Source organism: Nannobrachium achirus (assembly GCF_963921795.1).
Source record: "Nannobrachium achirus genome assembly, chromosome: 14".
In the NCBI taxonomy this organism is placed as follows: Eukaryota; Metazoa; Chordata; class Actinopteri; order Myctophiformes; family Myctophidae; genus Nannobrachium; species Nannobrachium achirus.
Window position 1 is genome coordinate 16,609,880 of NC_137821.1, and position 14,276 is coordinate 16,624,155.

A 14,276-nucleotide genomic window follows, 5' to 3' on the forward strand; every position below is an offset into this window, starting at 1 on the left:
TTGACAATGAGAATGTTCTATATTTAATATTGAATCAAAAACTCCGAGCTAAGCCGCTCACACAACGAGTGTGTGCGTGTCGTGTGTGTGTGTGTGTGTGTGTGTGTGTGTGTGTGTGTGTGCGTGTGCGTGTGCGTGTGCGTGTGCGTGTGTGTGTGTGTGTGTGTGCGTGTGTGTGTAGTATTATACAGAGCCAGTGTTCTTGAATGTACATTCTGCACTCTTTCACGGCGCCGCTGAATGGGTGCGTTTGATTGGCTTGTGAACTGTATGCACTCGATATAAGTCCTGTAGCATCCCGACCTGTGGCGCAGCCAAATGAGTAATAATCAGTATAGACCTACTACGTTCCCCATTTTCAACCTTTTTATTGTATTTTGACACTTGCTTTGTTTTCTCATGACAATGAAGCTCATTTGAGCTGAATTGAATTGAGTAGAGATGTGGTTGGATCAGACAGAAACACCACCCCTCCCTCCCTGCATGCAAGAAAAATAAAAACAAGCGCACTTATTATCTTAGTCAAGCGCTGGCGCGGGGTTTTCGGATCGGCGGTGGGAGTAGCTACTAGTAGCCTCAGATACGATAATGTACAGATTACAGAATATTTACATATAAATAGCAGTTAAAAACTGACTTGCATTCAATAACATTTATTAACCACCTGCTTCAGTTGGAGGGCGAAGCAAGGATGGACGATTTCGGAGTGTACGCTGTTTTGGGGCTAAACAATCCACCTCAGAGGATTCTATGGTAACCTTACGTTCTTGTTTTGTTTTGTTTATTTATTTAGTAGGCTACTTTGTGAGAATTGTTTTCTCTGCCGACATTTGCGTTGTAAAATAGCTTTGTAATGTAATGTGATCGGTCGTCGTTACCGTTTGGTTAGCCTGTGTATCAAAAAGCTAGCTTTGTAGAACAAAGTTTGTACATTTGAGCGCTCTTAAACAAAAAAAATGCGGGAGTGTAACCATAACACAATTATTATACAATGATATGCCTTTGCTTAAAGACGATCAACGTTATTCCATGGGTTTCATTTTGCTAATGAACATGTATGGACGGTGGTTGCTTGCAGCCGTGGGACCAGCAGCAGCAACAACATTAAATTGTTGTTCTTGTCCGTTTAATCCAGTGCCAATGGGTCGAATAGGACTTCTGTGGCAGTTCCACCAAACGCTCGCCAGGTGGTGCTGTTCACCAACGGACCGTGGGGAGAGAGGATCTGTGTAAATGCTGAGCTCAATGATGCTGACGGGACCCCCATCACTATTGGCAAACTGACGCATTATAACAAGTATGTATTTATTTTCAATAGACTAGACTAGAGAACCGTAAGATAGTATTTATTGCGACCATAGGTTTAGTATGTGAACGGTCCCAGCTTGACCGTATCTCTGTCTGTCTGTCTGTCTGTCTGTCTGTCTGTCTGTCTGTCTGTCTATAACACCTGACACTGTGGTTCCCCTGACACATCACTGTGACATGTGATGTCACAGTGATGTGTCAGGGGAATCAGTGTCAGGCGTGGTCTATGGGTTTGCCGCTCTGACATCATGCTTTGACATCACTGTGATGTCATGGAACAGAATCCCTTTTATGCCCATGTATGGAGATCCCTGATATCATCAATATTAAGTCCATATCCAACAGTACTTCATATGGGAATGCCCATATATGGAGGAAGACAGCCCATTAGGGCATATCTGTGGCTGGTTCAGACAGAGATCTCCATGTATTGGCATAAAGGGGATTGTATGTTGTGATGTCATGGGAACCACGCTAACATAATCTCTTTTATGCCCATATATGGAGATCCCTGATGTCATCAATATTAAGCCCATATTTAACAGGACTTCATATGGGAATGCCCATATATGGAGGAAGACAGCCTATATCTGTGTGGCTGGTTCAGACAAGGATCTCCATGTATGGGCATAAAAGGGATTGTATGTATGATGTCAGATGTGATAGACATCATAGGATTTTCACATAACGGATAACTGAGTAAGCATGTTTGGGGTCTCACAGCATATCTCCATATACAGTACATGGCGTAAAGGGCGAGGTCACATGTCTCCCTGAGGCGTCTTACTAGTATACTAATTATTTGCCAACTCTCCCAATTATTCTTGTGCATAGAAGTTGGCTTTGAAGTTTGCTAGGACAGTCAGGACCAGCTCAAAATATGAATGAGACAGAAAGCCCTGTACATAATATGAAACAAAAAAATTTAAAATATTAAAAGTTACTCTGAATGAATTAGGGTATCCAATGGATAGGGTAAACATTCCTGGCCATCAGTGTAGAGACTGGCTCTCGATTCCTCCATGGTGGATCCAACTTGGCCGGGCGCTCCAACAAACAATTAGCTGTGTTTGTAGGTGTAAAGTGTCAGGGAAAAGTCACTAGTTGCTACCTTAGTGACTCAATAATAGCTAACATTGTACTTTTGATTGCTCTAAAACTATCCATAATATTGAAAGATGCAGAAATGTAATGAATGTAACTTTAATGTTACTTGTTTGTTATGTTTGTTATTCTGAATAATCTGTAGTCTAGTCCAGTAATTCTGAACAACTAACCATAGGTTTGATCATTTAACATCATGTAGCTTCTAGCCTGCAAATGACCCTTTTGTAACTGTGCGCCGAATGTTGTCCTGTCCAGATGTCTGTCCTGGGAGCGGTGGGAAGAAGTGACATGGACAGACGGAGTCACACTGAACATCTCCCTCGTGGGAGGAGATCTGGTGAGTTTCAAACCAACCAACCAAGTATAAACTATAGGCAAACTCAACCTGATAGTCCTTACTGATGTTTTAAATGTTCTTCAATGTTTTATACTTTTATTTGTTTTGCTTTATTGTAATCAGGTGTACATTTTCTTTTAGGCACTTGTGCTTCATTTTCTGCTCTGTAAAGCGCTTTGAGTTGCATTTCATGTCATGAAAGGTGCTATACAAATACAGTTTATTATTATTAACTTTATTTTCATATCATAAATTTACAGGTGTAAAGAGTGGATATGATCATTTCTTTGTACAAGTTCCCAACATTTTCCGTTTTTAGAGAAGAGGCATAAGGGTAATGAATGGAGAAGGAAACAGGGGAAACAAAGGGACAACAAGAAGAAGCGGCAGCAGATATTTAGTAGACTTTATTCCAGACTCTGCTCTTGATGTAGGATATGATTTTTCAGGTGAAAATTGATGATCCAGACGCATGGTACATTCCCATCATGACCGAATTCACTCCACAGGTAATGTGTCTGGGATGCTCCGAGTACATTTGAGAGCAGTAATGTAAATTGGTGTGTGCTCTTTTCCTGTTCTGGGATTATTTTCTTGTTCTGGGATGCTCCCACACTGCTTATGAAATTGCACGGTTTCCCCCAGTGACTTTTATAGCCAAGAATTGTCAGGCTAGGCTGGAACATTCCTGCAAAATGATTACCTTGTCGTCATGAATTTAATTTGTCAAGTGTGTTTCAAAGCTAATTAATCATGGCTTCTCCTGGCGAAAAAAAAGTGTTACTGCAGAAGTCCAGAAGACCTATTTTTGAAAGGGGAAAATACTATATAAAAATGCCAAAGTAGGCTTAATATGTTGGAAGTGGTTAATGAAGGGAGCCTAGCTCTTCCTGGGGGAAACACTGTAATTGGATGCTGAGCCTGTAGCAGGATAAAATGTTCCACTGTATCAATTAAAGGATTTGCCAAATCCTCAAATCCAATGCCAAGACCCATGTTTTTGGGTAAAATGAAAGCCACCAATGGGCTATATTACAATCCCTTTTATCTAATGACCTGAAACTAATTTGATAAATGGTTACCAAGTAATTCTTTAATTGGATTAGTATGGAGTCGCAGCTAAAGGGAATAAGGTTAACCTTATGGCTTGGCTCCGTTTCATTTAGGTGTTTCTGCACGAAAGTTAATTGTACACAAGCTTTCCATGCTGGCACACGGTAATGCCTAAATGAAACACGCGCACAATATATGTTATTGCTTTCTTTTGGTGTGTGAAAACAAGCAATGTCTGCCAGACTTCTGAACTTTTCTGTGTGTACTGCAGACCTCATGTATTGTGTTGGTGTTGTGTCGTGTGGTTTGTTGTTTTGGGCTATATGGTTATGTGGTGTCACTGGTGTGTTTTGTTGTTTTAGAACAGACTGTGAAGACAAATATCCCTTTGGGCAGTGGTTTTCAAAGTGGATTTCAGAGATTCTCTAGGTTCCTTTTATGGGGGTCTAAATTGACCCTTACAAGTATGTAACTCTGGCAGCGGGTTCATTTGGTTCCATTTGTACACTGTCAGAGTTAGGGGGAGACCTTGAAATCTGAAAAGTTTGAGAAACACTGCCTTTTTGGGACAATAAAGATTATTATTCATTCCCTCTGCCCTCTGCTCTCTGTCCTCTGTGCTGTTGCAGTGCACCACTGTACCCAACGCAGTGCCAGGGGTGAAAGGTAAAAAGAGGCGGGTACGGACAGAGGACGAAGAGGAGGGGGAGATGGGGGAGGAAGAGAACATTTGCCCTAACGGTTCCCCCAAGAAGGTGACGCCTCAGAGAAAGATCAGGGGTCAAGCCAAAGGAGGCCACAAGCTGTTTGCCAACGGAGGGGACAACGCAAAGACAAAGGGAACAGGTGAGATGGTGTGATTGCACTGTCTGGTTTTGATATTTTAACCCTACCCTCGTAATAGTGTAGGCCTGTAGGGTATGCGCATGCAAAGTGAGTTTAACGTTGTTTAATGTCGTTTAATGCTATCAGAGAGGACTTCTCTGTTTGGATGATGAAAAAAAGAAGAAAAGAAATGTGTGTATATATATATATATATATAGATTATCTAGCGGCTCCTTCCCTGCGCTCAAGTCTGACCACTTGGGCAGCAATCAGCTGGGGGAAGCTTATTGTCATTATTATTAACACCAGTAAGACTCCCTAATCGGGAGATATAAAGCAACCGTCAGGTCGCATACACAAACTTTAGAAGGCAATGGTAGCCAATCAGGAGTCAATATGGGAAATGGGACAGATCCATGTTGATGACATGACTTTAGAGAAACTGTATACCGCTTTGCGTAATTTTAGGGCAAAATCTGTAGGGGTTAGGGTGTCCAAAAATGCCTCATGGTGGCACTAGAAGAGGGCCATGTGAGAAATGAGGTTGTGGTTTGGCAGCCAAGGAGTGTGTGTGCAAAGTTTGGCATGGATCGGGGCAATGGTGGCGGAGATATGAGTAGGGCAAATGTGTGACGTGTGACATGTGACTGACAGACTGACAGACAGGTGGAGGTTTTGATAGTAACTGCGACCTGACGGTCGCAATTAATTTCAAAAGGTCTTGACCTGCTGCTACCCTAAACACGTCTTAAAAGGGGTCCCATCTTGTATCTCAAATGGCATTTCACCCGTATAAATAAAGGTCTAATAAATAATAAAACATTGGTGGGGGGTTTCCTTTGTGCAGTGTCAAATCTGAACTTGCAACATTCCACAGAAAACAGAGTTGAAGATGTGCAGGGGAATGTTGTAAAAAGACCTCTGCAGAATGCAAACAGGAAAGCTGGCTCGACCAAGATGATCACGCAGACAGGTGAGTTTCTGAGTGTGCACTCATACGTCACCAATATGAGGTTGCGTGTATAAGGACTTCAGTGTCCAATTGAGTTTGTATGTGTCTGTGCTCTCAATACATTAGGGTGAAATACAGTTCATTCTCTTAGCTTGGCCTTATTTTAGTATGTGTGCTGCCTATAAGCGATGAGAATCAACAAGAAGTTTTTTTTGTGTGTGTTTCTTTAATCCCTGGCTGTCTCTTATATCACCTCCCCTGCAGCCCCATTGGTCAATCCATCAGCTCGATGGGGTCAGACGCTGTGTCCTATTGATGATCAGACTGCATTACTGATTGGAGGACAGGGAGTCAGGATGCAGTTCTGCAAGGACCCCATGTGGAAGCTGTGCACAGGTCAGCTTCAATATGCACTGCGACTCCAAAGCTAGGAGAGAAAGGGATACAACTCTTGAAAAAGATTGATTATGAAATAAATGCAGTTAAGGCAGGAACACACTGCAACATATTGAAGTGGTCGCGGACGTTAAAGTATTTCACAGTCTTTCTTATCGGCTGTCATAATGTCGTTGTGGTTTTCACAACAACATTGATCACCAAGAAGGCATCACACATTGCAAAATATTTCACAGGACTTATAGCCGAGTTGTAGCCTAGCTTCCGGCCAATCAGTGGGAGTGTTGTTTGGGACTTGACGTTTGCAGCATGAAGCTGTTGATTTGTTGAGAGGGATGTTTTGGTGCACTGCTGTGAACTCAAAAAGATTTGGAACGATAAACCGAGGACTAAGTCTCTGCCAGATGTCAACCAGTCGATCCTTCTTTTCTTGGGTCTGCATTGCTTTTTTTGGAGCCATGCCGTTATCGTCTCCACTGTTTGTTTTGGATTGGATGCACGACACAACACATGGACCCAAGGAAGGAAGGATCAGCTGGTGCTGATCTCTCACTATTGAAACTGATAGTTCTTGCAGTGCTTATCGCAGCCCAGTCTGCGATAGAGCCAAATATCTAACCTGCCAGATATTCAGAAACCCTCAGAAAGCTGTCGCCGAGCAGCTGGAATCACGCAATGTATTGAGAATTTCCTTAATCCTGACATGACAAAAGTTGGGGGACTCGTTTCTAATGTGGGCTGTTGTTGTGACATGCTGTGGTCTTGTGTCCATCCATCCAACAGAGGACATGTCGTGGTTTGCGGCTGAGACCTTGGCAGAGGGTCCCACCCCCGAGGCCAGGATTGGCCACACCGTGACCTACGACCCCGATTCCAGAAGGATCTTTGTGTTTGGGGGCTCTAAGAACAAGAAGTGGTTCAATGACGTTCACATCCTGGATACAAAGAGCTGGAAATGGTCACTGGTGGAGGTGTGTGTGTGTGTGTGTGTGTGTGTGTGTGTGTGTGTGTGTGTGTGTGTGTGTGTGTGTGTGTGTGTGTGTGTGTGTGTGTGTGTGTGTGTGTGTGTGTGTGTGTGTGTGTGTGTGTGTGTGTGTGTGTGTGTGTGTGTGTGTGTGTGTGTGTGTGTGTGTGTGTGTGTGTGTGTGTGTGAGACTGTGTGTGTGCATTTGAATCCAGCAATGTCTCAAGTAACTAGACCAGGTCAACCTGGTTGTGCCAGACCCCCTGTCTGTCATCATCATTTATGACATCATGCCTTTTGTAGGCATGTCATCATCATGTCATCATCATATATACCCTTTATATAGAAAACCCGGACAGACAGACCGACATTTGCTTATGTAGGCCTACCCATTTCATGGGTCTGGCAAAAATACAAACATTTAACCACTTTCAACATGGCGTCCCTATTTTGGGTACATTAAATGACGAGAATACAGTAGCTAATCTTACAAGCTTGCAACATGATACATTGCGAGCTTGTAGATTATTTTTGCTGTTTGTACAATGAAGAATATAGGGCTCAAGTGGTGATATTTTCTTTTATATAATACAGATATTTGTATTGGGTTATTGAGCACAGAGTACAACAGTTTCTTGACAATTCAAGTTCACAGACACAAAAGTCAACAAAAAATGGAAAAGGGATTGGCCTCTCAGTAAGCTATACATTCAGTGTTGTTGTTATTCCACCCAGCCACGGTTTTCTTTTTCTTCTTCATAATGCGTACACAGACTCACTCCTCCACTCAGCCCAACACACACAAAACCTACAGACCAAAGATTATAACAAGGGACACATACAAGGGAAAAACAAACACAAGTGGTGCTATTTTCATGTTCTGTCTTCCAGGCCCAGGGTGAAGTCCCACCCCTAGCCTACCACAGCTGTAGCCTGTTCCGGGGCGAACTGTTCGTTCTGGGAGGGGTGTTTCCTCGCCCCAATCCTGAGCCTGACTGCTGCAACCAGTCTCTGTACATCTTCGACCCCCACCTCTCCATTTGGTACCAACCCATCGTCACGGGTGACGCACCACCGCCACGCTCGGGGTAAGATGGTTTGATCCAAATATCAGCTGTGTAGTTAGTGTGGTTGCTATAGGCACCACACTATTGTATTCGGTCAGAGAATCTTTTGCCAGCAAAGTGAACCTGTGTTTTGTAAACCATTTGAGTTATGTTATCCTGGTTGTAAGGCTGCACAACAGAACAGTGAAGCTTTTGGTCATGCTTCACACACTGTTGTCACGCTTCACATGACATCACAATATATAATGTAAGACGGAATTCATTTTCCCAGTGGATTCCTTGCAACTCTCGTCAGTGCAACCATACTTGCAATTTCCCAGAATTGCACCTTTCTAGTTGTTCTGGGTTTCCAAAGCGCTTTGGAACATCAGAGAACACGGCCATAGCCTTAAGATCAAAGAAACCAATCTAAATTCAATTTATGGGGCTAGAACAGTATCAAGAACGCCTGCTAACGATTAACGAACCTAAGCCCACTGCTTTGAGAACAAATCATAATACGTCACAATATAAACGACTCGAGCACCCTAATGTATTTGCATTGGTTCTGCAATGCAGTTCTCCAGAAATGTGTTAGCCTCACGTGCCAGACTCTTATCACAGCGCCGGCAGGGGAGCGGATGAGTGTCTGGCAACGCAAGGCTAGAAATCTGTGTCCTTCGCATATCTCAAGATCCGTCCGACCGATCCACTTCACGGTGCCCGCTGTCAATCCGGTTTGCCAGAACGGAATTTAGCCCATTCATCATTACATTTAGATGTCACCAGACGTATCAGTAGGCTCTAGACAGAGACTAATTGAGCTTTCACTAGACTGTACATCTTGGTCTAATTGTGTTTGGATGTGTCTGTCCTCTAGACATTCAGCTTGTGTAATGCAGGAGAGGAAGATCTATGTGTTTGGGGGCTGGGACACTCCTGTGTGCTACAATGATATGTACATGTTGGACCTGGGTAAGACACACACACACACACACACCTACACACACACACACACACACACACACACACACACACACACACACACGCACACACGCACATGTTAGGTTTGTCTGTTTAAATTATTTTTAGACACATTATTTCTCGATTTTAGTGCACATTATTATTTATTGCAGGATGTATAATCCTGTCCCATTCATGGAACCTAAACTAGAAATGAATAGGGCTAGTGTCAGACTTTCTGCTGTGACAATGACCATGGACCAATTTCAGGACAGAGCTAAAAATGTATAGTACTGGACAGGTCCATCCATACCATATCCAAACCCCAACTCATCTTTTGAGGGCCCCCAACATGACTTGGTTACCATAACATAATTATTACAGTTAAAAAGTGAACTGGTATTATATTGTATGCTCATTTGACAAAGATTCAACACCAATTTGACAGAAATGTGATGATGAGAAACGTCAATCCTTAGGGAAAGTAGAATTTGCAGTTGTGGAGATGCAGGGACATTTGGAAAACCAACAAGTCTCCTTTTGTCAGAAAACCATTAAAGTAAACAAATCTGCAAGGCCACCATGACAAAATGACAATTACATCATACATACTGTACATGCATTCATCCAACACTTTCATCTATTCTAGAGGTCAATCTCCATCCACCTCATAAAAACACTAAATACAGACTTGTATGGGTGGCTTTCAAACCAGTAGTAAGTACATTATGACGTTAAGGATGACGTTAATAAATACATTTATGGATGTTAATGTACATGTGATCCTCTGGGCTTCTGTAATTGAGTACCCCTGGTATATAGTATGAACACACACAAACGGCACACAGATGTTTGTCTGTAGTGATTACTGTATGTATAGACTAGTGTTGCTTTGTGCAAGCGATTGTACTCTGCACATACTCTAACAATTTAATCTTTGATTCTCAGGACTGATGGAATTCTCTGCGGTGAAGATGACAGGAAAAGCCCCGTCACCACGCAGGTACATTATTTCTACACACACACACACACACACACACACACACACACACACACACACACACACACACACACACACACACACACACACAATATTTACTAGTATGCATTCAGCTGAGGCAAGGACCATGACTTGATATTATTTGAGATAGTTTATTGACGTAGTGTCTCAAACTGATCAGTAGTGCAACCTGAAAGACAGTTTGTTGGTCCAGTGTTTGATGGTGGGGGGTGGTTGGGATCCTGGGGTCACTTGATCTGCAAGCTCACAACACGTTGTGATTTGATGCCTTGTGAGCTTGTAGATCCTCTATTTTTGCTATGATCAGAAATCTGCATTAAATGTGCATTATTTTTCTCACGTCTATATATATATATATATATATATATATATATATATATATATATATATATATATATATATATATATATACGTATATATATATATATATACGTATATAGTGTGTCTACAAACCTTTGTTCTTGTGTTTATAGCTGGCATGGCAGCGCTGTGCTCTCAGACACCAAGTTCCTGATCCATGGTGGTTACAACGGCCACAACGCTCTCAATGACACGTTTATCTTTGACACAGGTGAGCACATTTCTGCTCCCCTCTACACCAAGTCTCTTTGCCAAATGTTCACCTATTTTTGTTGAGTATTTGCCTATTATGACATGCCCAGAACAGGGATGCTGGGGTTTATGTGGTTAAAATAGTCTCACCTGATTAAATAAAAGAAATAACATAAAGCCAGCTCTGTGGTTCTGCTTCTATTCCTTTGATCTCGGTTGACTTTGGGGCCAGCACCTAACCTCAAGAGGTTTTTTTGCCTTTCTATAATTTTTATCCCACGATTTTGTAACCCATTTTTCACCCAGTGCCAATTGCCTATGTAATCCTGGGCTCTGCTCTCCCTCTGCCGCGCCTGGGGAGACAACGGACTGACCTCATGCTTCCTTCAATGCATGGGTAGTCCAAGTTGTTTCTTTTCACCTGACAGTGGGGATTTCCCTTGGGTTGGACGTAGCACGTGGAAGGAACACGTTATTCCAACCAGTTCCTTTCCCCTCCATTAGGCGCCCCGGCTGGCCAGGGGGAGGCATTATTGAGACCAGGATTACTGCATGTTTTTGTGAGGGTATCGACCCTAGGAGAGTTTTTTTTGGAAGTGCATGACTTCTTTTTTATCCTGTTTGAACTTAGTCATGTGAGTGACATCTGTGAATGATCATAACATTTCTCTTTGTTGATGTTATTTCATTCAGACAGCAACAGCTGGACAGAGGTGAGTCACCCACAGCTCTCTTTGCCCCGGGCTGGTCAGTCCATCACCACCATGGACACCGCCCGCCGCCACTCGCCATGCCGCTACGGGGAGGAGCAGGAAGGCAAGGAGGGCAAAGGATGTGTCTCCAGAACCTTGATCATGTTCGGAGGAGGAGACAACGAAGGCAATTTCTACTCCGACCTGACCACCATCGCTGTGGAGCAATTGCTTGACGGGATTTAGTCTTTTGTGCTTGTTTTTTGTTTTTTGTTTTGTTTTGTTTCTTTTTTTACATGAGACATTAAAAATTCAAATGTAAAGGTAATCTATTTTATATTTCTAAGATTGTATGTTATTCAAGTGTTTTTCTTTTTAAGTTGTGTATATATTTGGGGAACTTTACAAAAGGGTGATGTTATCAGCCTTGCATTGGAAAACATGTAACTTTTTAATTAGATCATGGAAAATCACAGAATCCCAACCTGTAATAAGGAAATAGTCAGTTTAAATGGTAAATGGTGCATTTGTATAGCGCCTTTATCCAAAGCACACTCCAAAGCACCCATTTGTGCACGGACAGCAGAGGAAACCATGCAAGGCAGTAACCTGTTCATCGGAAGCAGTACGATTTAGTTTCGCATGAAGTGGTTTTATTGAATTGTTTCAACATTACAGATAATTATTTCCTTGAATTTGTGTTGAATCTGTTGATATAGTAATAATACCAAGTTATGTTTTGCTTTACATTGCAGAATATTGCCCTTGTTCTTTATTCATTAAATGTTTATACTTCAACCATCTCTTTTGAAATAATATACATTCTCTAAATGTATACTGAAACCAGTGATATTTAAACAGGTTGTGGCAGTAATGTCAGCACCTTGTCTAGCCAATCACAATCTGGCTATTTCACCCAGTCTCTGAAGAGTTTTTATTTCACCACCTGAACCCCAGCATGATGCATGGGAACATTAGCCAAAAATAGCTGATTGGCTATTTTTGCCAAAGCGGTCAAAATATAATTTCAACTCAAGTCTCTTTTATAGAGGGTTTTAAGTGATTAAACTGGTAATCCAGTAATTTTACGAAGATTTCTGGAAAACTGTTTCCAATAGTGAAGTTGTACTTTATGGATCCTTGTGGATAATAATATAGTCCACACTCCTTTTGTAGTATTTTGTCAATGTATATTTGCATACACAGTGAAATTAGGTAACTGCATTTAACCCATCCTAAGTAATAGGAGCAGTAGGTGTTATGAAATAAATATTTTATAGATTTTTGACTAAATTGAATAGTGTGATTGACAGTTTCAGCCATGCACATTGTGTTTATATTATGATACGTTTACTTTTCAAAACTTTCAACATGTTGCACCAGATGAGCCGGGCAACTAAGAAAGGGTCATTAATCAATCACTTTAAAATGGTCATAGTAAATGTTCATCCCTCCATTTAATGGGTTCTCTCTTAACACAAATTTCACAGAGGAAATTGGTACACAGAAATATCTAGACTTCTAGAGTGTTCAGCCAACTTTCTAATTAAATTTTACTCCCGGAGTTAAATGAACGCTTTATTGAGCAGGACAAAAAAAAAAAAAAACAAGACCTTATATTGATCCTTAAGCTCTGCAGGAGGATTTGAGGTTTAGGCAAATCCGATGTTTATTTGTATTCTCTCAGCCAGCAATGCTCTGATATTGCCTCAGATTAAGTTAGATTAAGGCAAATGTAAAGCTGGAAAGAAGGTCTGACCATATGTTATCAAAAGTGTGGGGAGATTTGTTGGTTGCAAACTTCTAAAGGTGACTACACAGCCAGAATGTTCAAAACAAGTTACTATGTAACACCTAACAATCTGTGGATTTGGTCAGTTGCATCAGATGAAAGCGTGTGGGATGCTGTTTTGATGACGACATGCATTTCGTAATGAGGAAGATGATTTTCTTTCTGTGGTGAGCAACACTTGCACATTGGGTAAATATTGCTTGCTTTTGTCACTTCCCCTGCAGTGCACAGCAGACAACAACTGCCACGGTTATGTGTTTGGAGTGAATATGATTGGGAAAAACGATGCCTCAACCCCTCCTTGCCAGACAAGTCTGCAAATATTATCTAGGTTGCCTGGCTGACAACGTGCATGTATGCTCTGCAATGTGCTTCATTATCCTACAGATGGCGACACTGGAGCACATTTCCCCCTTAAAGCCAACAGACTGCAAGCTTTTTGTTTTCTTTTGAGCACCCCATTTTTATTAGGATCTAAGCTCAGGGTATGTGGTAGTAGATGAAGAGGTAAGTGAAAAGGTGTTAACAAGGGTGATGTATTTCATATTTTTAACCAACAGAGACAGTATAGGCCTACTGAAAAGACATGAGGCATAAGCAAGTTGATAAATGATAATGTAATTATTTTGGTCTGGGGAGGTAATGAAGCTGTTAGACTCACTTAATATTGACTGCTATTATGGTAGGCAAAGTGACTTTCCCTTAATTCATCTGGAAGTCCTGTTCTCTCATTCTTCACTAAGGGGAATTCCTTTTAACCCTTCATTATATCCTGATGCTACTGTAGTTCTCAGTAGTCATAGCATTGGTTGTACATTAAAATCTGATGTGTCATCTCTCACAGAAGTTTGAGCAATGCCTTTTTTAAAGAACTATATCAAGGCAAGTGCCACATTCTTTAAACATCATTCTTGTATGGCTGATCACTGACATAAAGCATGCCTCTGTGTCTGAGTTTTCTGGATTTACACAATACGTTTAAATGTCTTATAGGTAGAATTTTGATTTACCCTTCTGCAATGTGGGCCAGAAGTGTTTTGAGTGAGTGAGTAAATGGTGCATTTATATAGAGCTTTTTATCCAAAGCACTTTGCATAGATTGTGCATTACATTCACTCATTCAAACACACATTCATAGATTTCATACACCGTTGGCGGAGGAAACCATGCAAGGCACCACCAACCTGCTCACCGGGAGCAATTAGAGGTTCAGAGACTTGCTCAAGGACACTTGGACACTAACTCTGGCGGAGCCTGGGATCGAACTG

At 41.7% G+C, this 14,276-nt stretch overlaps 1 protein-coding gene across 1 annotated transcript; it reads left to right on the plus strand.

Moving 5' to 3' along the window:
* Positions 1–660: 660 nt before the first annotated feature.
* On the plus strand, positions 661–11,462 carry krcp (kelch repeat-containing protein; the record flags this gene model as incomplete). The annotated part of the gene is made up of 12 exons (XM_080741422.1): positions 661–753; positions 1,136–1,297; positions 2,671–2,752; positions 4,435–4,651; positions 5,508–5,603; positions 5,847–5,978; positions 6,762–6,949; positions 7,834–8,030; positions 8,869–8,963; positions 9,900–9,954; positions 10,446–10,543; positions 11,218–11,462. Exons 1-12 carry the CDS (start codon positions 692–694, stop codon positions 11,460–11,462), a joined length of 1,629 nt encoding a protein of 542 aa, XP_080597548.1. The 5' UTR covers positions 661–691.
* Between the last annotated feature and the right edge of the window lie 2,814 nt (positions 11,463–14,276).